General features: G+C 38.4%; 1 protein-coding gene across 1 annotated transcript in view; it reads left to right on the top strand.

Moving 5' to 3' along the window:
• slc39a11 (solute carrier family 39, member 11) overlaps positions 1-26974 on the top strand; it is a 164643-nt gene that overhangs the window by 11363 nt on the left and 126306 nt on the right. The window contains exon 4 of the mRNA XM_085361218.1: positions 22971-23129. Coding sequence (XP_085217344.1) covers positions 22971-23129 — 159 coding nt within the window. The remainder of the gene's footprint in view (positions 1-22970; positions 23130-26974) is intronic.

A 26974-nucleotide genomic window follows, 5' to 3' on the forward strand; every position in this document is an offset into this window, starting at 1 on the left:
TTCCAGGGCGGCACTGAGGCATTCCCAAGCCAGCTGAGAGGCATAATCTCTCCAGCGTGTCATGGGTCGGCCCTGGGCCCTCCTGCTTGTAGGACATGTCTGAACCAACTTACTGAGCGGGTGCCCTGGAGGCATCCCGATCAGATGCCCAAACCATTTGAACCGGCTTTTCAATGTGGGGCAGTCGTGGCGCTGTTCTTAGCCCCTGCTGAACTGAGTATGTCACCCTCGCTGTAAGTTGTAGGCCAGACACCTTATGGAGGAATGTTATTTCTGTTGCTTGTATCCACAGTCATTCTTTTGGTCACTACACCGAGCTTCTGGCTGGGAGCAAAGATTGATCTGTAAATCGACAGCTTCACGTCAAGGCTCAGCACTCTCTTTACCGCGACAGACTGGTACAGCATCTAGATCACTACTGACACAGCACCAGTTTGTTTAGGCATATGCCTCTCACCTTTGGATTCCTGCAATCTCCTGGATTGGGATTGGATATTGCCACTATCTTGTTTTTCAAAATTGGGACCAAGGAAAAGACCTGAACTTTGTCTTTGTGACTATAGTTTATTAAAAAGGCAAGATGTTTAGGAGCCAAGCTATGGAACATCTTGATTGCACCTGATTGTACCTTTAATCATTAGTTATTTTTAATCTCTGGCCCTTTGCTACACTGTATCTTTTGTCCTGTTTCCCTCCCTTCATCCCCAACCATTTGGGACCGATGGCTGTCCCTCCCCGAGCCTTGTTCTGCCGGAGGTTTCATCCTGTTAAAAAGTTTCCCTTTCAGAGTTTTTCCTTCCCACAATTGCTTGCTCATAGGGGGTCATGTTGGGGTTGGGGTTTTTTCTTTGTTATTGTAGGGTCTTTACCTATACCAGTATAAAGTGCCTCGAGGCGACTGCTGTTGTGATTTATTGCTATATAAATAACATTGAATTAAATTGCTGTCTGTTGGAGTTGCGCATACTGCCCTCCAGATGAAGACTCTTTGTGGGAAAACCTTGCTTATTTCAGCGAGACACTATCAAACCTCATTCTGAAACAACTGTAACATGGTAAATTGTTTAAGTTGAAACTGGCTGGTTTGTTAAGACATATCAGAAAAAAATGAACAAAATATACAGTTCCCCGTTGAACAGCTGAAGCAGGAATTTGAACTAAGTACCCCATTCGATGTTAACTGGTCTTTGCTTTTACCAAATGCTCACACAGTCTTGGTAAAAGAAGAGATGATGCAACACAGTGGTAAACCAATACCTTGTCCTGACCTCTCTGAAAAGTGTTCACAATGGGTGATGGCTGAATGGCATAACATTCACAGTAGTTATTTGACATGTTTTCTTTGTATTATTTTCAATTAAAAATAGACTTTAAATGGTTGTTGCAAATCATTGCATCACATTTATGAGTGTTTAACACAACTGTCTTACGTTTTGGGAAGCTGGGTGGTACAAACTTTTTTCTTTTAACAAGTCCCTCTTATTTTGGTTATGGCATATGCAAAATGTTAGAAAATGCAGATACATTACATTAATGGCCTGCAATTTACACTGAGTCATCAGTTTCTCTAAGTTAATAACCGGAACAATTTAAATAATCATTTTCCTATTCAATGCCTCGCTGATATAACAGAACAGTAGGCCAGTCTAATTAGTTCATCATGGTCGAGTTTGTTCATATATTATTAATATTCATTGGATGGTGTGTAAAAAGGTCACAGCAACTATTCCAGTGGAACAAATTGCTGCCAGTGAACAAAATCTGAGTGGTATTACATTTCCCTCAAAAAGTAAAAGCTAGTGTCAACTCATCGTACACTGGATAAACAACAATTGTGTAAGACAGGATTCTTTAGGTGTTTAATGTCCCAGTGACTGGAAGATAAAAGCAGTGCACTACCTTTTATAGACCTACAGAATGAAACAGCCCAGAAATATACCCACGGAAAAGTAATCTCCATTTTTAGGAAAAACAAGAGAAATGAGTTCCATTACTCGTGGTTCCTGTTTATTAAGTGTTTCAGAAAGTAAAATGGGCTTAAACAGGTCCCAAATGCCTTTGAAGATTGTCAAGCTGTTTCCCCTTGAATTTAGCCCAGCATTACTCTTCTTCACAAAAGCCCTGAAAAAGAGAATTTGTAATGACACCGAGTATACAGCAATTAAAACAGCAGAGTGTCATATAGCTTGTCAGTTGAGTATGGTATTTGATATTATTATTTTTCATGTTGTAGCTATAAGGCCTGTTTGCACATGAGGCACAGGATTTTTCCAGATTTTTACAACATATCAACAGCAGTTTTAAAGAGTTGTGATACAAACAAATATACATCAGGATAAAATGAATGTATCCAGTGTAAAACAGACAGTTATGTCCGTACTTTCTCTATGTGGAAAGTGGGGTGCACCAGTGGGACTTGCACTTAATTGATATATTATATTAGGTGAGGTCCATGGGATGTGTACATGTACATGATCACACTGGAGAAAAAAAGATTATGACCGTATGCAAAAATGCTGTGACCTTGTTACATTTGATGTGGTTGCTTCAAAGATGTAGACCAGTCTCTGACCACTTGCAGTGAGTTATTGTCTTTGGTGCATGAAAATGACAGTATGATGGAAGCAGTCTATCAACTAAATATTAAATATCAAAACTGGCAATTATATGCCATCTCTGTGATAATACAGTAATTAATTGTGATAAATTGGTGAAAATCACAAATCCATTGCCGTCAACATACAAAGAAATTAACATTAGCTACTTATAGACTTAGCCTAGTCAGTATCACATAGATTTGAAAATGAAATTCTTCAGCAAATAGCAACATAGTCACTGCAGGTGTGCAATTTAACTGGAAAGTGACACAAGCACTCAGCAACCCTGTTTTTATCTAAAAATATAAGCAGAATACAACCAGTTAGCAAAACAGTAGAGTCCCCTGTTGCAAAGAGATGTGTCACAGACAAGTTGTGCTCATTTGTGCAGACTGACTCTTTCTGTGCTTGTAAGTTAGCAGATCTTTGCTACTCTCTAAATGCAGTCAGTGCACATCAGGCCAAGATGCTTCGGACACAGGTGCAGGCTCTAGTTTCAAGCCCCCTGTTCAGTTTTATTGAAGCATCAAAGATGTTGCACCATATTCAAGAAGGAACAAAGGTGTGCAGCTCATTCTGATCCTTTGAGACTGAATGCTCAATAATTTTGTCAAAAAAAGAAAAGAAAAGCATGTTTTCATGACATTTGTTTAATTTTATGGCTGAATTGGTGAATGGAGCTACTCAGTTGTCATGTAGATTGTTTAGCTGGCAACTTAAGTGTGGGATTTCTTATCATATAACATTAATCTGCTACATAAATGACAATATAACAGTCAGAGTAAGTCAACTGCGAAACCAGGAACATCAGAAGATGTAGCTCAGAATTCCTAAGACACACTGATGTAGCTTTATCCTTTGTTTATGACCAGTTGATTTGCTGATAATTTGTTGGATCCACTTGGTTAATAAAATTCATTTTATATGAAAACTCGGCTGAGAACATCCAGTCTTTTTTGAGAGAGTTTGTAATAAGTTTTGAATATAACTCATTTAATAGATAATGCACATTTCCAACATGCATCACCTTACTTTCTGTGCATTATAGTACTTTATATTCATTTTTTGTCATGCATTGTCATATCAGTGTAACTATATTGTATATCAGCTGAAAAAGATCTTTGTTGGTTACTTTGACAGTTTGCACAGTTACTTGTGACTTCCAATGAAAACATTGGTGACTTTAGTCTGTCTGAGGAATTTGAATGTGGTACCTCATCCAAAGAAACTTTCTCCCTCTTCCTGCTGTCAGCAGTCACAGTCAGACTCCACCTGACTGCCCACACATTTGGATGACGCTGAGATATTTATTGATGTAATTCATGTGTGAAACACAGTTTGTTTTTTTGTTATCTACAAAGCCTCCTGATGGAGAGGGATTTGTTGCTAAAGAACATTTATGTAATTACACCAAGTGGGGTTTCTTTGCGTGTTATGATACCCAGAAGCACTGTGGGGTTTCTGGGTATCATAACACGCAAAAAGTCCTGGAGTGAAATTGTGTGTTTGCTGCGTGGAGGTTGAAAATGAGCTTGAAGTCACTTTAGGAGAGGTTTGGGCATTTGTCCATATGAGGATTAGTTGTGTTGCCATGCCGCCGCCAGATTTATGTTGTGTGTAATGTGAATTAGCACTGACATGCTGAGAGGTAGACGGCACCTCCCAGGATGCTCCACAAGCGTGGCATGTGGTTTTTGTGTTGTCTGTTACGTAGACGTGGACACACACGGGTGACAGATTTAGGAAGTACATTTTTAAATGTTTGAATGTGTTGCTGATAGCAAACATGATATATAGATAGAGAATAGATCTGATAACCGATAACTGATTTCTAAATTTAGTGAAGGACTGAAGCACCTTAAAAGTTCTTACCTAACTATGAAGGTTCTGGTATTTCCTCTGGGTGCATGTATAGAAACTAAAAAGATTATACTCTTTCAGGATGTCCTTCCAGCTTTTTACTGCAAGAGACTCTCTCTCTCTGTCACTGCATCAAAATAATTAAATTCCCCAATGTTGGTCCCTCACATGGAGTGACTATACGGCTGTTATTTAAATGAGGCGTTAAAGTAATGAAAAAGAAGAAATATGAGAAGGCGAAAAGGGGGTTGTTGAAGTGGGTTTCAAGACCGATGTAAGATCAGGCTTACAAGGTTACTGAGTGCAAATCTGCTGTTTTAACATCCTTCAGGGCAGTGTGGTCATGGGGTCAGTAGGATTAGTTATGTGGCTAGAGACTGGTCTAGGGTTGCATCATGATATTTATAAATCCCTACGGATTGATTTTCAGTAATGTCAAAAACATGTGGCGCTGTTAACCTGACAGAGAAAAGCTTTACGTATGGAGCTCGACAGTGACCGCCCACTTTTTTAATGGCTCCGATTCTGGAAGTGAATTTCCTATTTATTTCCACTGACATTTCAGAAAATCTTTGTATAAACAGTTTGAAGCCTTGAACCAAGCCCACTTTTTGAAAAACAAAACAAGTTTGTGATCAAAACTTTTTTCACTTGGTATTTACTAACGATTTAAATGAATGTCGAAATTACTGTTACACATGTACAATAGCTGCATAAATAAAAATAAAAAGTAACAAAATCCTGCACTTTACACTAGTTTTTACTGCACTGCAAACTACAAAAGCACATTTGGGGAAAAAACCCCAAAGAAAACATAATGAATATATAGAAAATACAGTACTATTCCCTTAAAAGCAAATACCGTCCAGAGATGTTTTATATCTAATTCATTTATTGGAGCTTACTGACAAATTTAGTGGTTTATTATAAATACCTTTGCTATTTATTTAAAATACAGTTGTATTATGCTATAATAATAATGTAATATGAACGTCTCACAGAAAAATAATTATATTTGAGCCAAAATTCACCTTTTATCTTCACTTAAGAGTAAAAAAATGACCTTTAAGCTTGAGAGACATAGTGATTTGATATATATCTGATACAAATTTATGTTGATATTGACTGATGAAAAGAATCCCATTAAGATTTTTCAGTATTTAATGCCCTAACTCTGTGCACATGCAACAGTGAACAACTTCCATACATACTTGAGGTTTCTGCAAGAGCACGTTCTATCATTTCAGAACGTTGTGTTACGTTGCGATACTTTGGATGGGTATATTAGCATTATGGATCATGTTCAGAATTTCTATGGAGAATATGAATTGTGTTTTTACTGCTGTTGAGCTCCCAGTGACAGAACATGTCGTCCAATATGGCAACAGGTTCAGAAATTATGACACAGATGAATTTACCAAAGTGAACAAAACGTGTGAGCTATTATAATAATAATAATGGATTGGATTTATATAGCGCTTTTCAAGGCACCCAAAGCGCTTTACAATGCCACTATTCATTCACTCTCGCATTCACACACTGGTGGAGGCAGCTACAGTTGTAGCCACAGCTGCCCTGGGGCAGACTGACAGAAGCGAGGCTGCCATATCGCGCCATCGGCCCCTCTGGCCAACACCAGTAGGCGGTAGGGTAAGGTGTCTTGCCCAAGGACACAACGACCAGGACAGAGAGCCCGGGGATCGAACCAGCGACCTTCCGGTTACAGATACGCTTCCCAACCCCCTGAGCCACGGTCGCCCCCACTATTCAGTACAAGAAAGTGAAAAAGAATACAATAAACAAACAATATTGTTCAGGGTAAAATGCAAACCTGCTGCTTCCAGCTTGGCAGAAAAAAAATTGGCAAAGTTACAGCTTTCCAAACTGTTTTAGTTACAGACAAACAGTGCAGCACAGTTGGCCAGGAGAAGAAATGAAGTAAAACATTATTTTTAGACATATTTTTTTGCAGCTTATTTCCAAGTCATTTAAACGGGAACAAAATGTTAGATTCATTTTCAAAATCAGGAGAAATTCAGCTCATGTTTTTGGACAAAATAAAGATTTCTGTAAATTTATGAGCCATTTAAAAAAAGATGAATTCATGATGATTGTTACGTCCCTCTGCAGCCCCTAATCTCCTCAATGTTTTCAGCTGGTGCTAATTGGCCACACCTAGTCAGGTGTGGATAAAAGCATACCTGAGGCAAGCTTCCAGGGAGCTCACTTGTCTTTGCCTTGGTGCCACCAGCCATTTTAGCCAACCTGGTATTCCATTCTAAGATAATACCTCTTCTCACCTATACTCTGGTATTCGTCTCCTTTTAATGTTGCGGCTTTTGAGCCGGGTCGTAACATAAGTGGGGGCTCGTCCGGGATTGTTTGGACATTTTTGTGGAGACTGAATATCTGTTTTTTGTATCGCTTTTAAGTAGGTGAGTGAAGGTGTTCACTGTGATTGAGCAGCGTCCCTTTAGTAAGTGTGTTTCAGCTGGGTGGCTGTGCTGCCCTTCCATCGAAGCACTTGTTTGTTGTTTTGCTTTCTTGTTTTAGTATATTGTGTTTGGTGGTTATCCTGGGTGGGGGTACGCTTCAGAGTTTGGTAGGAGACTATATCTCTGGTCTGCTGCCTGCTCTCGAGTTTGCGTTTAAAGTTGCCTTGAGCCCGGTACACCACTGAAGACTAGATAGGTCAAGTTTTGTTTTTAGCGTTTTAGGCTGGGAGTTGCACATAGTAAATCAGTGGCACCAAACTTGGCAAGAGGTTTGAGACCATTCATTAATTATAGTCTTGTGGCTGAGGCAGGTAGGCTGTTTTTAAGTTGGCATGGCATGTACACCGTGTGTGCATCTAATATGTCAGTGTTGATGGATACTAATGACATCCTCATGAGGTGAGTGTTTTGTGCTGTGACCTTTAGTGTTGTGGGGAATATGGCTACATTTGTTGGATCACTTGTGAGTGTTGTTGGCCAGGGGATGGCAATAACACTGTGGGGTGCTGAGCCACCCTTGATGTGATCATTGTGTGGCCATAGCTCTCCATTTTGTGATTGGTCACTAGTATGCTTGCTTACTGAACCTTGTGGATTAAAGTAACTTGTTGTGGTATAGGGCCACTTGTATGTGACCATTTGTGTGGTGGAGACAACAGATCACTTGGTTGTGATTATTTGTTGCTACTTTTGGTTTTGGGTTGTAGCAGGTCAGGTAATCATTTTGGGTTTGTGACTGTTGTGCTGCTTTGTGTTGGTCACATGCTACTTTTTGTGTGTTCAGTGTGGCAACTTCAAATCCTCATGCAGGGGCATCCATGTTTAAAATGCCAACTAAAGAATTGTGAGTATTTAGTTTTGTGTTAGAGCTGGTAATAAAGTGCTCAAGTTTGTGCTTTGGCTCAAGCTTATTTTTGAGGGATCAAGGCTTCAGACAGGCTTTTAATTTGTTTAGGGGTCCTAGAGGAACCCCTTTGAGGGAGGAGGTGTTACGTCCCTCTGCAGCCCCAATGTTTTCAACTGGTGCTAATTGGCCACACCTAGTCAGGTGTGGATAAAAGCATACCTGAGGCAAGCTTCCAGGGAGCTCACTTGTCTTTGCCTTGGTGCCACCAGCCATTTTAGCCAACCTGGTATTCCATTCTAAGATAATACCTCTTATCACCTATACTCTGGTATTCGTCTCCTTTTTTATGTTGCGGCTTTTGAGCCGGGTCGTAACAATGATATCTTTTTGGATATATGGCGCCCTTTAATGGATTACTTACCTGATGATCTGAGGGAAATTATACTGAGAGGGGCAGCCCCACTCCGATGGCAGGTTGGGTTTGTCAGGAGAAATGTGTAAATGCACAGTAGACCCAATTATTTACTATCTATCATACTGTATTAGTTTTATATGTCTCAGACTGCTTTTTGTGTTGTTTTTTTGTTTTGGGTTTTTTGTTTGTTTGTTTGGTTTTTGTTTTTGTTGTTTTTTGTGTATCAAAAAATCCAAATAAAGAGATTTAAAAAAAAAAGAAGATTAATTCTGTGTTAGACTACCCTTTAAATGTGTGGCATCTGGTATCATAACATGGCACACAGACATCTACTTGTGAAGGTTAATGTCTACAGCGGACATCAATGCTCTGGTTCAGTGGTTATAATCCAGTTTGTATAGATACAGTCGACACGGAAACATGTTTTCATTTTTTGAGATGAAAATACTGCATTTTACTCCCACTTTCCACTTTGCTAAAATAATGTAGTCAAACCAGTATAGTGCTTTCCTCAACCTTTTTAACTCTGTTATCTTTCTAGAGTTTCATATTTATTCTTTATTTATGCTACTTACTACAATGTAGCTTGCTATCGCCAGTGTGTGAATGTGTGTGTGAATGGGTGGATGACTGAATGTAGTGTAAAGCGCTTTGGGGTCCTATGGACTAGAAAAGCGCTATACAAATGCAGGCCATTTACCATTTACTTTAGGTATATTTGAGGATATTTACTAAACAAGATATTTGCACCTTGCTTTGCCACTGTGCAGTAGTGTCTGTAGGCTGATGGGGAATAAATGACTTGAATCCATTGTAAAATGATTTTCTATAAATCTATCAAAACTCTAAAAGGGTCGGCAAACTTCCCAAACACACTCTGTACATTCTGCATTTACTGATACGTTCTGAAATGGTTTCTTCAAGCGTTCTCACGGATGGGGATAAGTGGCAGGCTTTTCAAATACAGCGTGAATGGCACTTTCTGATTTCTCCCCCGACTCTCAATAGGAACTTGTAATGTTTGATCTTACCTCAAAAGCCAGATTGCTGCCAGGTTTTGTTGAACAGTGGGAAACTTTGGTATGTTTCTCAGATTGTTTAATGTGTTTGTTTCTTCAGTTTCTGTACTTTTTGTTTGTTTGTTTTTTTTAAACAAGAAATTTACATTGAAAGGAACACTTTGTTTGGACTGGTGTAATCAGTTCCCAAGATCAAGGCCATATGTTATGGAATATTATACAGTAGATGGCCCTGTAATGTCTGAATATCCAGCACATTGCATATAAAGCTGTGTAAGGATGGTGTTGTCTGTCAAATGAAATTCTAACAACAGCCACATTAAAGTTTAAAGCTGTATATGTGATTTGTTTGTGTTTATCATCTCTCCCCCAGACTGCACTTGGTATTTCCAATAGTTTGGAGCCAAACTGGCAAAGCAGACTCCTTTCATGGTCACGTTGTTGGGGGAATGCACCAAGTGTGATGAGAGAAGGGAAGATTTGGGAGATGGATTTATTTTAAGAATTTTAGGAATCACTACAGTTGTCTTTTGGATAAGAGATAAAGCACTGCAATATGTTCATTTTGTGTGCAATTGTTAATTTCCTGCAGTTGGATGAGTTACTGTTTCAGCTCCTCTCATTGAGTGAGGCAGTTTTGTTGAAAAGGCGACAAAGCTGGACTGCTGGGGCAAAGTGGGGATGGTTGAGTTAACACTGCAATTATTTTTCATTTTTGTTTATTTATTTTTTTTTGTTGCTTCAGTTTTTTCTCTATTTTAATCAGTGCACTGAAAATATACTGTACTAATCCACAAAAGCCTGGACTCTTGAACAGTTTAAAAGTCTGTCATTTCAGACTTTCACACAAATGAATAGTGATTGGATGATTTGTGAAAATAATGGAAGTTTACAGGTGAAACTTGCCTCTTATGACAGAATGTTAAAAACATTGTTATAAAATTGTGTAACAGGCTTATTTGGTTCATTCAGTTATTTGCACATGGCCTGGATCAAAACCATTAAACTACGAATATACAAATCATAGAAGTCCTTGGGGTGAAACAGAAAGGTAACACCACACATTAGAGTTTTTGTAATTTCCATGTTTTGATTTCCTTGGAATAATAGCCTGAAACTGATGACTTTCTCTGCCTCTAACGCTTCTCTCTTTGTGCATCTCATTACAAAATGCAGCACATTTTACATCCTAGTGATATCTATTTTCCTTCTCTCCTCACATATTTTGCACTTCTGAGAAGGAACACCCTAAAATACAGGGTGGGCCATTTAAATGGATACACCGTAATAACATGGGAATGGTTGGTGATATTAAAGTCCTGTTTGTGGCACATTAGTATATGTGAGGGGGCAAACTCCTCAAGATGGGTGGTGACCATGGTGGCCATTTAGCAGTCGGCCATCTTGGATACAACTTGCATTGAAATCTGCTGCAATGACCCAGTTACTGCGTTCACCAGATATCAACACAATTTCGATCCGCTCCTCATGTGTTAACCTCTTCGACATGTCAATGGCTGTGAACAAAGAGTAACTTGTAAATAACTCATGAAAGAATAAAGTTACGTTGAAACCAAGCACACCATTGTTTTCTTGTGACATTACCAATAAGTTTGATGTGTCACATGGCCCTCTTCCTATTGAAAAAAACAAAAGTTGTATCCAAGATGGCCGACTTCTAAATGGCCACCATGGTCACCACCCATCTTGAGGAGTTTACCCCTCACATATACTAATGTGCCACAAACAGGACTTTAATATCACCAACCATTCCCATTTTATTACGGTGTATCCATATAAATGGCCCACCCCGTACATCCTCTAATCTCTCCATGTAGCCCTGTGCATGGCCTCTACTGTGTTCATAAAACAAAGCACCACAGTAGGAAGGGGAGCAAGGTTAAATGCTCATTTGATCAGTGGAGCAACTGGATGCTGATCTCAAGGGACGCGCATGCACACACATTAATTTCTATAAATGCAGACCTGTTAAAGGCATTATACTAAATCAAGTAAGACTTTGAATTCTCTTTCATCTGTCAGATTGATACAGCTTATTTTTTCAAAAATGGGATCACCATTTCTCCATAGTGCAACTCATTTGATTGCAGACGAACCTTTTGAACTAATCAATACAGCACTGATTGTCTGTAGAAAGCACTCAGAGTGAATTGATTATATAGTGACATTGGGATTGACTTCTGCAGAATATGCATGGAAGTGTTTTTTAGCCATGCGCATGGTGAGGCTTAAAAGGAAGGCTAATGCTGGCCAATCACTTGGTCAATCAGTTTGTTCCAGAGAGCGGAGTGAAATGTCTCTGATAATTTCTACTGACTTCCCTGACGTTTTCGTTTTGCTTTTAATGTCTCCAAAAGGGTTTGACAGTTTCTGATAAATTTGGCACAGGAGTTGATTCCTAGAGGAAAAATCCTTTTGACTTTGGTGATCCCTTGACTTTTTCATCTAGCCCTACAAACATGCCAAAAATTTACATATCCTTTTAAATATCAGATGGACTGCTGTGAAAACTAGGCTGCGTCAAAGTATAGCCTCAAAAAACAGCAAGCGTGGCTCAGTGCCTGTCAGTGCTGTTATCTTCTCTTTCATCTTCTTATTTTATTCCTCACTGACCTGGATTTCAATGCAACATTTAAATGTTTCATGTTTAGAACGTTTTATAACAGCTTTCCTGCTACTCCATGAAAACAGGAAAAAGGGGACCCATTGAATGCCTCTCAAGCTATACTATGAAATAGTAGAGTGAAATTGCCCCATTAATATCCTCTCATTTGTTTGTGGTAGTTTCATATGATTAAGCCTAAATTACACTGCAGTGGTTATTGCATCTGCCCAGATTCTTTTTTTCAAAACATACCAAACAAACAGAACGAGGGTAAAAAATAATTCACAAACCACAGTGGTGCTATATATACAGCAGTTGTTTTGTTTGCTCTCAATTTCGACAGCCCTATTAAAGATTAATATCTGTCTGTACATGCTCCGGATAGCTTTTCTTTACATTCTTTAATTCTCACTCGCTTTTGCAACTTTGTACTTTTGTGTTGCTCGAAGCAACAACTCCACCTCATTGTCAGTCCATTTCAAGACGGTCCCTTTCCTCGACATTTTGCCCCGACGTTTCCGGAAAGTAAATAAACAGCTGACAGAAATCATGCAGGTCGAATTGTCTTACGTTTCACGCGTGCGCAATACAGGAACGTAAGCGTTTTCTGTCTTTTCAGTGTGGATGAACAACTGTTCAGAAATGATTGAAAACGATAGTGTGGATGCAGAGGGCCCAGGGCCTTCTTATTGTGAGGTGACACCACCGTGCTGCCCATAGCAGTGTACGGTTTATAGGATAATGCTAACGAGATCAGAACTTGTGTTTACAAGATTGTATTTGTAATATCTAATTAAGAATGCAATATTATTTGTCTCTCACTTTAAGACAAAGATGCAGTCTAATATAATGATGCAAATGGTTGAATGCTGTTCTAACGTGCCAGAACTAAAACCCCTTTCACTTGAGTATCATTCAGCCAGGTGTGGCATTTAACATTTTATGTCTTTTACCCACATCTCTGAAAATCTCTCGACACATCGGTGGCTCCCCCTGCCCCACTTACTAAGATGAACAAAACACTTTGGAAGGTTGTGAGTCAAGAAGTTTGTGAAAATGACTCACTGCTGTAACGGTTCAGATTTGTGAGTGATGCAATGACTGATGGTCAGCCTAGGGCTGATTTTTTTTTGTCAGAGATTTGTTTCATAGCAATGAGTTTCCAGCAGGATCTCATGGACAGCAGCCATAGTGCCTAATTTCAGTTCAACAAGAGGAAATAGGAAGCTGCAGAACAGTCTGATGTGGATGATCAGGCATGAGTTTGACATTTTATGCTTTATAAAATTCCAGTTCAAACACGCACGATTTCATAAAAATTGGATGAATAGTTTAGGGAGATTGGTCTCCTGAAAATGAGCATCTACCTCTTTTTTTCTGGGATTTTGGCCAGTATTCAGGTGTTGAAGTGGATTTTAACTCATTTGGTCTGTGACCTAGTAACAAATCAGGAAAACTAGAGGCAGCCAACTTTTTTTTAAATATCATTTCCAGTTTCAGTGACCCAACATTAACCAAATCTAGCTTAATTTGTGTCAGAAGCATTTTAGAAAAGCACATTCCTTTGGCTAAACCAGTACGGTTGAATGTTCCCATGACGACTGAGGGAGACCTAAAAATAATAAGCTGAGGACTCTTGAGGACAGTGCATTTAATGATGGTTGAAGTGCAGTATGAGGAGGATAAGGTGAGAGATGATGGCAAATCAACAGTTAGGTGTGGGTACCAAGGAACAAGGTCTATTATGATTTGAAGAGAGAAAATGAAGTGGGACAAAGTGGATGGCTTTGAACATTAATAGCTGTTGGATAGACGAAAGCAGGATGGATGTGGGATGGGTGGATTTTGCCTTGAAAGGGAGTACAGGCTATTAGAATGGAATGATGACATTAGGAACATACACATAATGAGAGGAAAATCTAAGGAGAACACCCTTGAGGCTCAATTTACTATAATCCTTATCCGTAAAGCTACAGGGCTGTAGATGGTAAAGGGGTATAGACAGTAAGATGAAAACATGCACAATTTAATCTAAATGGAGGGTCTCAGATGCCAAGTACTTAACAGTGCCAGTCAATGCTCATCTTATGTGTTTTATGCCTGTCTCCATGATAATAATCAGATCTGTTTGCCACTGGCTTTGGTTAAATGAGCCTCTAAACCTTACTGGCCAAAACAATTTTTTTATTTTAGAAACTGGGATTCAGAAGAATACGTCACTGGATTTATGTTTTGCCAGATTGTGGGATGACAAGTGGAAAGTACTTACTTTGATGATGTGAATGAGCTCCATTTCCAGTTTCCATTGCACTTTTCAGTGTCACTACTGCTTGGAGATTATTCCATAAATTTTCCATGAAGACTATGGTCGACTTTTGAAATCTGCTAGTAACCAAAGCAACTGCATGGAAGTTTTCTGAGCAGGATATAGCTCTTTCCAGAGGTATACAGTGTATACAGTGTGACTGCTAGCAACCTCGAGAAAACACTGGCCAACCAGTCAAGGAATACACATTTTTCCCAAGCAAACTGAGCTATCAGCATCAACCTCAAGTAACCAGTCACCAAAAATGTGTAGGGGAATACACCTCTTTTCTTTTTCTTTTTTTCCAAGTGGCAGGTGGTTGTCATATTAACCAAGTGGTCTCTAGGTATGTGTGACTAGAGGCTTAGATAGACTTACCAATAACGTTACATTTTTTTCAGTCCATGCTACAGAGCAACTCTCACAGTACTTGTCAGGACATTGTATCCCAAATCATTCTGATATTCATTGTTACTTTCTAAAATTTATGTTCACTGCGAACATGACTCAGCCCATCTCAGCAGGGTAAACTGTAATCACTGATTGCAGAATTGATTATGGTGCATCCACATATTATAAAGAGAGTCAAGCCCCTATTGTGTCTATAAAATAGACCTTAATGATGAGAGCACAGATTAAGCTACTTTGTGTTGTCTCCTTTTTTGTTTGTCATTGGTTAAATGGAAGAAAAAGTTATTAATGCTCTCTTTTGCAAGGTATTATAGCCCTTCAAGATTCGGGCAAATCAACATTCATTCTGGTGCTGTGTAAAGCATTTATTCTTTCCACCTATTTTTTCTTCCATTCAGTGTATATTAAAGTTCAACCTGCAATATAAATATAGACAGAAATTAGTAGGCTATATCTTACACTACAGCCTGTATACTAATTGTATTCCAGACTGTAAATATTTTAACACTTTAAAAAAGATTCACTCTTATGACAACTAAGACTTCAGGATAAACATTAACCTAAGATCAAAGCTTTTTAAATTCTCTTTTTCATGGATGCCTGGACATTGTGCTTCGTTGCTTCTATGCATGGAAGAATGGCTACATTGATCATTTTACTGGATTTACAATCATTTGCACTGCTGTTATTTCTTAATGGTTCCATGCTCAGTTCAAAAGTCTCCATCTGTTATGGTATGGGAGGGCATTACTGCTTATAGATTTGGCAGCTTACACATCTGGAAAGTCACCAACAATAATGAAAGGTATGTATAAGTGTTATAGCAACATAAGCTGCCATCCAGACATCCTTTTCAGGGAAGACCTTGCATATTTCAACAAGACAGGGTCAAACACCATACCACTGCTAATTAAAAGAGTTTGGGCAAGATTCTGACCTCCTCGCAGTGTGAATGTATGTGGATATTAGATAGAAAGTACTTATGCGTAGAAAAAAGTGTTTGCATGAATTTGTGTGAGGCATGTTGTATAAAGAAATTTGAGTGGTTAAGCAGAATATAAAATACCTATATAAGAATCAGTCCATTTACCAAACAAAGATCAAAAAATGAAAAACATAACAAGGAGAACTGAGGCCTGTTGAGTAGCTGAATCCTATCAGACAAGAATAGGAAACATTGTTCTCCTGAAAGTCCAGCAACTGGTCTCCGCAGTTCCCAGAGATTTCTAGACTGTTGTTAAAAGAAAGGCGGATGCTACACTTTTTTTTAGATGTGTTGCTGTCATCAAATTCAAAATGATCTTTTTCTTTAAATGGTACATTTTATCAGTTTAAACATTTGATATGCTTTTTTGACATATTGTCAAAATTGCACCTGGAGATAAAGACATTAGGGTCCAGAACAAGCAGACTACGAGTCACCAAAACCATTATGAAACATTCTCTGGAGACCATGAATGTCAGTCCAAATACTTCTGGAAAGTGATTGCTGTGTGTTACATAGATGTGTTGTGTAACATTATTAAGGCCTGAGGGAGTGAAGGTGAAAGTGGGCTTAACATACAGTTCACTCAGTTTCTTTAAAACAAGGTAAAAAGAGAAACCAAGAGAAAGTAAAAATAACATCATCTTGATTTTTAAGTAATAGTAAATGGACTGGTTCTTACATAGCACTTTTCCACGCTGTCTGAGGATTTGAAGCTCTGTGTACAACTTACCCATTCAGGCTCATTCATACATGCACTTTTTTACAGCCAACCTTCCGATTAGTAGAGAACTTATAACTTGCTCTACCTCCTGAGCTACGGCCAGAGCGTTGTAGTCTTTTCACAATTCTCCCTTGAACAAAGTGGTCTTGAGCAATAGTTCTCCAGGCTTTCTTAAGGTCCTTTTTCTTTGTACATTGGCTGCCATTTTCAGAGGATTGTTTCTTTTTGTTTGTTTATTAAGCCACTTAACTCTGACCTATGAGTCATGAGTCATAAAAAGGCACCAAACTCAAGGATGAACCAGTGTTACACAGAACTGGAAACTTAGCAAAGAAAAAACACAGTTTGTCTCCATTTATCAAAGATAAAACAGTTTGACAAGCATAACACATTGTTTTTGCTCCAACAAGATGATTCCAAGAAGTGCTATTAGCCAAAAACTTATCATATCCCAGCATGGTGTTCAGTGTGTCATTTGAACAAAATTGAGGAACTCGATAAGTGGAGGTCCAAAGAAGAAGTACCAGGCCTAAAAACTAGTAGATATATATATGTGAAAGCAGCATCAATGGAAGAGTAGCTGTTAAGAAGGGACCCAAACCAGGAAAGAAGGCTGAGGTATGCAAAAATGCACAAGAGCATTTTTGGCATAAAACATTGCATGCAAACATGGCATAGAACATTATCAGCCATTGATTGGTCACCTCAGAGCATGAACCTCAACATTATTTAAGCAGAGTGGGATCATCTTGACTGAGTAGACATTCAAAGGCTGCTAACACCCCAAGAAGAGGTTTGAAACGACCTTCAGTAAGCCTGGAGAGCTATTCCTTAAGACTACTTAAAAAAATGTTGAAAAATATTTTTCCAGTGTGTTAGAATTGTACAAATCTTGTTTTACCTTGTGTACACAATTTACTTTGTCCCTTTCTGGCATATTTGTCACACTTTCAGATCATCAAATAGATTTTAATATTAGAGACAGATAACTCGAGTAGATACAAAAAGCCATTTTTAAATGATGATTTAAAATGCTATCTGAACTTGTGAAAAATTATTGTCTGTCTTTATTAGCTCATGAATTAACTAAGTACAGTTAAAAAAAAATCAGTTTCACTACTGACAGCCAGGCCTGATTGCTGTCAGACTTATTGATTGAAGAAATCACCTAAACAGTTAAAGACATCATACAGCAGGATGGCAGTAGATAAAAAACTTCACCCCATCTAAAAGTAGTTAGTAATCGATAAGCTCCTGCATGATTTGGACTATGTGATGCTGAAAAGTAATGATCCTGACATTAAACCCCAAACCACTGAGATCTTAGTACTTAATGAAGTACTTGTGATACCATTGGCCTTTAGGCTAGAGTTGCTGTAGTGCACTCTACACATAAATAGCATAATAACAACGGATCCCATAACCTTCTGCTGTAAACAAAAGAAGGAACAATGATCTTTGTAACTAAACTTTGTAAACTAAAAGCAGTATTGAATCATTTTTTTAGCAACTGAATATGAAAGTTGCATGAACAATAGTATGAACACCATTATGCACGATTTCACAATCAGTGTGTTCTTTTTAAGTGGCTATGTTGAGAAGCTCGTGAAGTGATTTTTAGTATGACAATCAAAGAAAATTCATGTTTTTAGAGCATCAGTTAGATACATTACAGCAAACTCAGTTAATGATTACATTGATTATATTCTTTGTTAATTATTTTACCCCTTTCATTAATCAGTACTATTTGTTTGAGAAGTAGAATTTATAAATGTAGCTTGAAATAAAACTCGGTATCAACAGAGTAAAAACTTTCATGTCTCTGTGCTAAAAATAGCTATAAGCTATAACTATTATCCACTTAGCTCATCACTCAAAAGAATGTAAGGATATGACAAATAGTCTAAATGTGAAAAAATAAATGAATGCGAGTTAAATGGATAAATGTGAATTTATAAATATATGTGTGTGTTTTTAATTCAAGTTCTTTGCCACTAAGGTGTAGCTAACTGTAGTTTGTACTTTAAGTGTGGAAATAATTTATAATAGTTAGTAATTCTCTTTATAACACCAGTCATCTTATGCACAAGTTTGTAAATAGGTTGATTGTACATGTCCGTAGTTTGATTTCTTGCCTTTTTCTTCATTTTGTCAAAACTATTCTCAAGTCACTTCCACCTATTTAATATATTATATAGTGGTTGTTAGAGCCCAATCACAATAGGATTTTTAAGACTGATGCTGATATCAGCTGATAGTTCTTTCTTTCAGAACTTATATATAAAGATAGTCCCCTAACGTTTGTTATGAGTACTTAGTTTTTACTTACGCTGTCTAACTCAGATCAGCTAGTTGTGTTTTTGTGTGTTTCAAACACATGTTCTGGAAATTTGTAGGGGGCCTTCTGGTGGACAAACTACACAACATCAACATGGTTGAAGAGTTCTTCCATGTTTTCTTTACTTTTTACATTTTAATTTTTCGCCCATTATAAATGCAGATACTAATACATTTCGAAACAGCTAATATTGGACTATTTGTTAGGCTTCAGTGGATGTAAGATAAATAGTGGTGAACAGAGTTTGAAATGTAATTGGTTGACCGTGCTTGAATTCTCATTCACATAACAAATGCAAAGATTGTGCACCTGAGGCTTGATATCTGTGTGCAGCAAAAGCGTTTCTACTCATTGCACTTTGACTTTGGATTGCTGCTGTAATATTTAGATAGCTCACTGGGCTTAATTTAATTGGCACAAAACTATATAATGTTCTCCAGATTGCAAAATTGCATTCTTTTTACTCAGGGAATGGAAATTGAATGTGATGAAACCTAGTGTTGAAGATGAAAAAAGAAAAATGTCTGGTGTGATTATGGCTTATGCTGCTGGTGCAACTAGGCGTGAGGTCAAATTGTCAAAATGAGCCAAGCCTCTAAGAAGTTTCCAAGTTAACAGAGGAGCAAACGAAAAGGTCCTACTTTTTGAGTTATCACTAGAACCAGTTGCTTTTGCTTAGCAACCAGATTGCTTAAAACTACCAGTTATAATTGGAAAGCAATTGAAGTGGAACAGCAGAGAAAGGGAGCTTCTTTTGTAATCAGCAATCAGGCTGCTGCTGGTATAATCATACACATTTAAAACCAGTGCCCCCATTAAGTTCAGTGCCGTGGCCCCTGTAATCAGTTTCACTGGCAAAACCCTTCTTCTCATTAAGTTTTTCCAGTTAGAAGAAGAGGAAAAAACTTCAGTCATACATGTGAGTGTATCAAATTGGTCATTCTTCTTCAACCAAGAAGTCAGCCAATCATTTGCATTTTATAGGGTAACTAAAAGAAAATTCTAACATTACAATAAAAAGTTGCTGAAATGTTGCTGCCTTTTAACATTTTGAGGTCTAAGTCATCACTGGTGTTAAATCCTGATTCTAACCCTTCCCTTAGGGCTGGGATTAGTATGGAGGTCTTTGATAAACATCATCAGGATCCAACATGGCTAAAAACATGGTGTGAGTTTGGAAATGATCAGTTAGATCATGTAAAGAAGGCCTGATTGCATTAATGAATGCTGTAGATCTGCTCTTCTTCTTTTTTAAGGGTTTCTTTGGCTGTTTTTGTAATGAGTGTATTGTACTGTATTACCACTGAAATAACTTTAATTTCATTAAATGCCATATTGTTCAACTGGATTTTTAGTTTGGTTCAATTTCTCACTAGGTTTCTTTCTGGCTTCTTTTTAAACCGTAGACATAATTTTTTACTGTCATGGGCACAAAGAAATGCAATTTATATTCTTTTAAATTGAGCTTTCTTTTTATATCCTCATAACTTTGTTCCCTCTCCATGGTGCTGCTGACTGGGTATTCAGTTTGAAAGCTGCTGCACTCAGAATAAATGGCATTTCTGTCATGAAAGCTTTAAAAGTAAGTGCAGGTAGTTTTTGACTGCCAATCTGAAAGTGGCAAGAAATCACATTTAGGCAAATGGATAAAATAACGTGTTTGAGTGTGTCAGACAGGTTATAGTGTAGATGGAAAATAGAATGGGATCTTTTTGATGAGTAAGAAATGATGATCATTTGTCACTTTCAGTCACTTGATTGCTGCAAAGCTCGGATAGTTCAACACAAATAAGACAAAACCTTTTATCTCCCAGGATTCTAGTCAACTTTGGCATTGTTATACAAACCTGACAATGCTTGATAAGCACCTCTACATAACTTCAACAGGGGTCTCCAAGACAAAAAAAAGTGCTTCGGCAACTTTTCAGTGATGCACAATAGAAGCTGAATATGTGTTGTGTACACACACATTAAGCTTGAAAAGCTGCACTGCTGTGTGCTGCTCTCTCTGTCTGGACTTTGACAGCTTATACAAACAGACTAAGGTACTGAATACTGGACAATTACACACAGTGACAATGGCAGCACACATATCCACACATGCACCAATAAAACTTGGGGAACTTCAAAAGAATTCAATTGCAGTTTTAAGTGCTGTTAACATTGATGTTCACTGTTAATTATTATGCACCATTTGTTACTGAAGATCTTCAGACTGGAGTGTTGTGTCTTGATGTTATGAATGATCAGAGAAATGCTTCAAATAGGCAATTCAGGTGACCTGAAAGAATTTGAAAAGATCAGTGTCGCTGCCAACAGAGTTTCATCTGCCATGCTGCGACAGAAAAGAAGCAATAAAATGAAACCAACTAAAAAATCTCCATAAGATAAATCTGATATTAATAAATGATAGCCTCTATAGGTCACACTGTTTTGGATTTTATAAAACAGCTCTTGGGATTGAAGATTTTTAATGGAAAAATTTTGATTGATAGTTTTGTTTTATAACTTTCTATCTGCCAAGTTTAAATTTATGTCTTGATTGGCTTACACGGACAGCTTTACAGTACTGTGCAAAAGTCCTGTCATCCATTATTTCTTTAAAATGGAAAGTTGGTGCATTGATTTATTAAAAACATACAAACATGATACAGGTTGTGGGAAACGAGCATTTGTACAATTCTGGTGAGTTGAAAGTCAATATTTGGCATCATCATCTTTATTTAGCATAGCCTGAACTGTCTTGGGCAAGCTTTCTTTTAATTTCTTTATGCAGTATTCAGGAATAGCTCTCCAGACTTCTTGAAGGATGTTGGCTGCCTTTTTTGCCATTCTCTGTCAAGATGATCTTACACTGCTTCAATAATGCTGAGGTTGTGGCTCTGGGGACATCGCTCTATGACTGAAAGTGTTCCATTATGTGTGTTTTTCTAAAAAAAATGTTATCTAGGTATGGTTTTATCAGTTGGTGTATTGGCGTTGTATGAGTGATGAAAATCTGAGAGTACTCTTCTGTGTTGATATGCCGATCAATTTTAACACTGTCTGAAATGCAGCTCCAAACTCTGATAGAACTTCACTGTGTTTTACAGATAGCTGTAGACACTCACTGTTGTACCCATTACATACTGACAATGATTTGAACCAAAAATGTCATCACTCCATAACACCTGTTGCCACCGATTTTTCACCCCAGTCATCATGTTTGGCATACCTCAGTCTTTTCTCCCCATTTCTCTTTCTTAAGAATGCTTCTTGGAAGTCACCCTTCCACTCACAGCATTTCTGATAAGGCTTCAATGAACAGTAGATGGATCAACTGCGTTTCCTTTTGGACATTTGTTGCTTAAATATGCAGAGTTTTTGATAAGTAGTTTTTTTTGCCTGTCATCCTATGTTTAACATATTGTAACAATTTAACAGTTGGTTATTTGCTAAATCGTCAGTTACAAATATACACAACACTAGTTCATCCCTTGAGTTGAGTGCAAGGATTTACTGTTGCAAGGACTGGACTGAAAATGAGTGAAAAAGCAGCCAAAATCCAAAGAACTTTGAAAGCACTTCTGAACACCTGAAGAACTATCGCTTAAGACCACTAAAAAAAAAAAGCTTACAATAACGTTTGGCTCCTGTGAAAAACCTTAAGAAAAAAGTCCAGACCTCAACATTAGTGAAGCAGTGTAGGATCATCTTGACAGAGAACGGGACCAAAGACAGTCAGCATCCAACAGAGCTTTGAAAGTCCTTCAAGAAGCCTGGAGAACTATTCCTGAAGACTACTTCAGGAAATGACAAGAAAACTTGCCTCGGAGTGTTCAGGCTGTGTTGAAGGATTGAATTGCCCTATATAATTTATTTCCATGGATTTCCACGTAGTATATGTTTATCATGTCCAAAGACATGCAGCTTGTGGGGATAGGTTAATTGGATAATCCAAATTGCCACTAGGTGTGAATGTGCGAATGAATGTGAGTGCGAATGGTTGTCTGTCCCTGCGTGTTGGCCCTGTGACAGACTGGCGACCTGTCCAGGGTGTACCCCGCCTTTCGCCCTATGACAGCTGGGATAGGCTCCAGCGCCCCCCGCGACCCTGAAAAGGATAAGCGGAAGCGAATGGATGGATGGATGGATATGTTTATCATTTCATCATTTCCATTTTCCTAACAAAATATAAAGAATTGAGGGGTGACTCATGACTTTACAGCACTATAGGGCATCCTCCATCCTTTTCCCTCTAACCTGACAGCATTTTTGGACTGAAACCAAAAGTACACAAAAATCCAAGCTTCATATTCTTCTTCTTTTTTTAAATTTCCTCTTTGCCCTCTTTTTCTGTGTATTTCAGGTAATGCTGGCTGCTTCCTATTGGTCACTGCTGGCCCCAGCCATCGACATGGCGGAGGATTCTGGGAAGTACGGCTCATTTGCTTTCGTGCCTGTGGCTGTAGGATTTACACTGGGGGCCGCGTTTGTTTACTTCGCTGACCTTGCCATGCCCTTCCTGGTAGGAACTCTGACACATACAGTATTCTATGTTTCCTGGAGAGCACAAAAAATAATCTTGTGGTGATGTGAATGTAGCAGGTGCTGATCAATTCTTAATGTCTGCTTATATGTATTCACGGTCACTTTTCAAAGACTTATCACCACGCACGGGAGCAAGCTATTGATAATTCATGAGGGAAAGAAGAAGAAATGGAGGACATACTGTGGTGTGAATGTGAAGAATTGAGTTCCATGCAGAAATAAACAGAAATACCCACTTAACCTAGATAGGGCATATCTGAATTTGAAACCTTGAGGACTAGGTCAGTGAGGTTAATACAGATGAAATTTCTACAAGGGGCATAGAGTAGCATGGCAGTTTTCTTATAATTAAAGTATTGAAATTTTGTACATGCATACAGATATTCTATGATACAATAGCAGAGAACAGAGCTTTCTACTCACGAAAAAGTTGAATCTTGGCACAGATTTGCCACCCATATTCCTTTGAGAGGTCTGCAGAAATGCCTAATGTTACCTGAGGCAACACATACTTGTTAAAAGGACCAAGATTGTGTTTTGTTCCACTTTGCCTGCACTGGTCTTTTGTGTGGTTTAGATAATAGCATAATTGCTGCTGAGAGCAACTGCTGGTTGAAGAATAGAAAACATGACAGAGAAAATGAGTTTGGGAAGAAGCTAGTAGAATGCATCTCGGAGGATTAATCAATATAAAGTTCTTTGTTGCCTGCTTGGGAACTTTTGTAGATGATAGCTTTTGAAATACTTCACTGTTTGCATATTGATACACTTTTTTTTTGCCAAAGGCCAGCACACCTGTAAGCCTGATAGACCCAAGAAAAGAGCTTGGGTAACGTAACCATGAAAAACAAATCAAAGCAATATCATGGAACTGGTTCCATTAATGGAGACATTACCCTCACATTTATTACAGTTTCTTTCAGACTATGTTATTTGCATGCTTTTTTCCATAGACAATCAAATTATAAGCTTATTTTTTCTCTTTTTTTCTACTTCTTTCAATGGTATATAAATTACTGACACCTCAGTCAAAACAAACTTTAAGCTAACTTTTTAGCTCACTTTTAGGCTTAATAAAACTCTAAATGGGTAAATATAGAAATGGGTGATTTTAAAATGGGAGCTTAAATCATTTTTGGAGCTAGCGTCAAGTTGTCATTAAAGGAATTGGATTTTTTGGAGCTTTCAATACTGGGAGTGCACTGAGCATAGATAGAGGAGGTAGATAAAGAAGAGATGCACACCAATCAGCCACAACATTAAACCACTGACCTGTGAAGTGAATGATATTGATCATCTCGTTAAAAGCCAGTGTTCTGCTTGACAGCTTCGGGTTCTGGCATTCAAGTGATTATCGCTTTGACATGTACAGCCCACCTAAACATTGGCAGAGCAAGCACTATCCCGCGTTGGATCGACTCCCCCAGATGGCAGTGGCCCCACCCGCGGCAGATCCCATCATGCTTAAAACTGCTGGAGAACAACTCGAGAAACATGGCAAAGGTGTTGACCCAGCCTAATAACTGCCCAGATTGCAGCTTGAATGAGTGTCAGCAAGACATTTGGAAACAGACTTGATCCACTTGGCTATTGTCTTTATGCTTTAGTCTTCTTTTAGTCTTCGTCCCAAGAAGAATAGATTCACAGAATAAGTTAGATTCACACGAGTGCGACGTTTAGGACAGGAAAAGGTAAATAACTTCAGTCCAACAGATTTATAATGATGGAAAGCTTAATTCTGTAGCTGGTTTGTCATTTATTACTTTGTCAACTCAGCCTGTTTCTCATCTTTCTTTAAAAGAAACAGAGAGAATATGAATATGTGTAAAACATTGACAGAGATCTGCAAACCTCTACAAATTACAACAAAGCTGATCTGTACAGCTGGACTTTTATTAACGATCCTTTAATCCTTTCCAAAAACGCCCATGTCTTGTTAATGCAGATTTTTGCAATCTCAAATGATACAAAAAACAGGTCGGAGCCTTCAGACATGCGCCAGCACAGGAATGTGGAGTGACAGTAGTGGAGTGGGGAGATGTGGGATGCGGCCACAACAGTCAGAGCAGCAGAGAACAGCTGTTGCCTTAAGCTCCTGCAGTCACACCAGGACAGAAGCAATCACTTGAATTACATATGAAGGCGTGCATAACGTCGCTGTCATGCACACTCATATAAGATGACACGCACTCGCATAAACACAGCGTTACACACATATCCCTGTGAGGATGACGAACAGTGAAAGCGAGGGTGATGAAAAGAAAAGATTTGGTTGTGCGTCTTTGATCAAATCTACGATGCACATTTGAAAATGTAGAAAACACACAAGGGTTGTATTTTTAGGGTTTGATATTAAGACCATCAGTTAAGTTCAGATTTCATAACCTTCATTCAGTTATCAGCAGAGTTGTGTCATTGTGCAGGATAAAGCTTGACTGTTGTTGCGTGGCATATTTGAACCTCATAATCCGATATTAAAACCTGGCAACTTGATGTGAGGGAAAGGTAATGAAGTTAGGGACCGTCTCAATACTAAGAAATCAGCAAAGAGTAATAGGCTGTATATAAATGATAGACATAGCCTCTGGGTTGGAAAATGGAAGCCACTGTGGAAGCACCTTAAAAGGCTTCAAACCTTCATTCTGTCAAACGGTGGATTGTATAAACGTCTACTACAAAACAACCCAAAGCTCCCTTGATCTATGGCATCAGTATGTTTTCCTGATGGGTTTTTGTTCTTAAGAGATAGCATACCTTGTGAATGAAAGGCCAATACTATTCTTCGTTTTCAAAGGGAGATCCACCCTCCAGTTTATGCAAAACCACTCAGGCTTCACGAGAGGATTGTGGCCAATTGTCAGCCATCTTTCAGATACAGCCTGCAGAATAAATGAGGGACATTAGAGAACAGTTTTTCTAATTTTCTTGTTTGTGCAAAAAAAAGAAAAAATGCAAATGGTCACGACAGGACAGTAGTATAACAGGGTAGTATAAAAAGGGTTTTTACTTTGAAAATTGAGCAGTTAAATGGCAGATATGACTGGACTTCCTGTTCTCCTCACCTGCTGTGTGCAGACTGACACATTGTCCCATTACTGCTACTGCAACTCCTTTTATTTTAGGATCATTTAACGGTGGTGAACGCTCCCATCCTAAATCAAATGAGATAAATGTTTCTCCTCCTGGAGGAAAAAAAATCATTTCTGTAAGACCAGGACAAAAAGCAATCTACTGCTTGGGAGAAGAGAGAAAAAAGAAACACCTAATGTTATGATTTACTGCCTGTCTTTCACTCCATCACTTCACCTCTTCGCATTTCAGCAGGGGCTAATTGGGCTGCTGACCTTCCTTTCCGTAAGCCACCCATGCAGCAGTTTAATACCTGTACTCCACTGGTAGTCTTAGTAATAGGGCAGGAGATAGCAAGTACAGCAATGGGCAAACAAAAACATTTCTCAGAGCTTCAGCAGGGACATGTTTGTGAAAAGAGTTCAGAGCTGTAAAGACTTTTTAATCTATTGTATTCTCAACACACCATAACACACAGAGTACATTGTAAACTGTAGATAGCTATCAACTAGACAACTCTTTTATGCGCTTGGAAACAACATGAAATACATCCTGGTGTTCTCCCAAGAACACTTTCATAATCTGGTCCAATTTCCTGCTGTAAGACTTATGATACATATATGTGTTCTGAGGTGGGCTCATCAAACTCTTGACAACTTTACAAACCTGCTTGTGGAAATGCAAATCCCAGAGATTTGTTAAAGCTTAAGCTTAATTTAACACTTCCTAATTACCATGTAAGACGACCTGCTG

This window comes from Diplotaxodon limnothrissa, linkage group LG8 (genome assembly GCF_057381915.1).
Source record: "Diplotaxodon limnothrissa isolate DT_005_m linkage group LG8, D_limnothrissa_male_GT1.1, whole genome shotgun sequence".
Lineage (NCBI taxonomy): Eukaryota > Metazoa > Chordata > Actinopteri > Cichliformes > Cichlidae > Diplotaxodon > Diplotaxodon limnothrissa.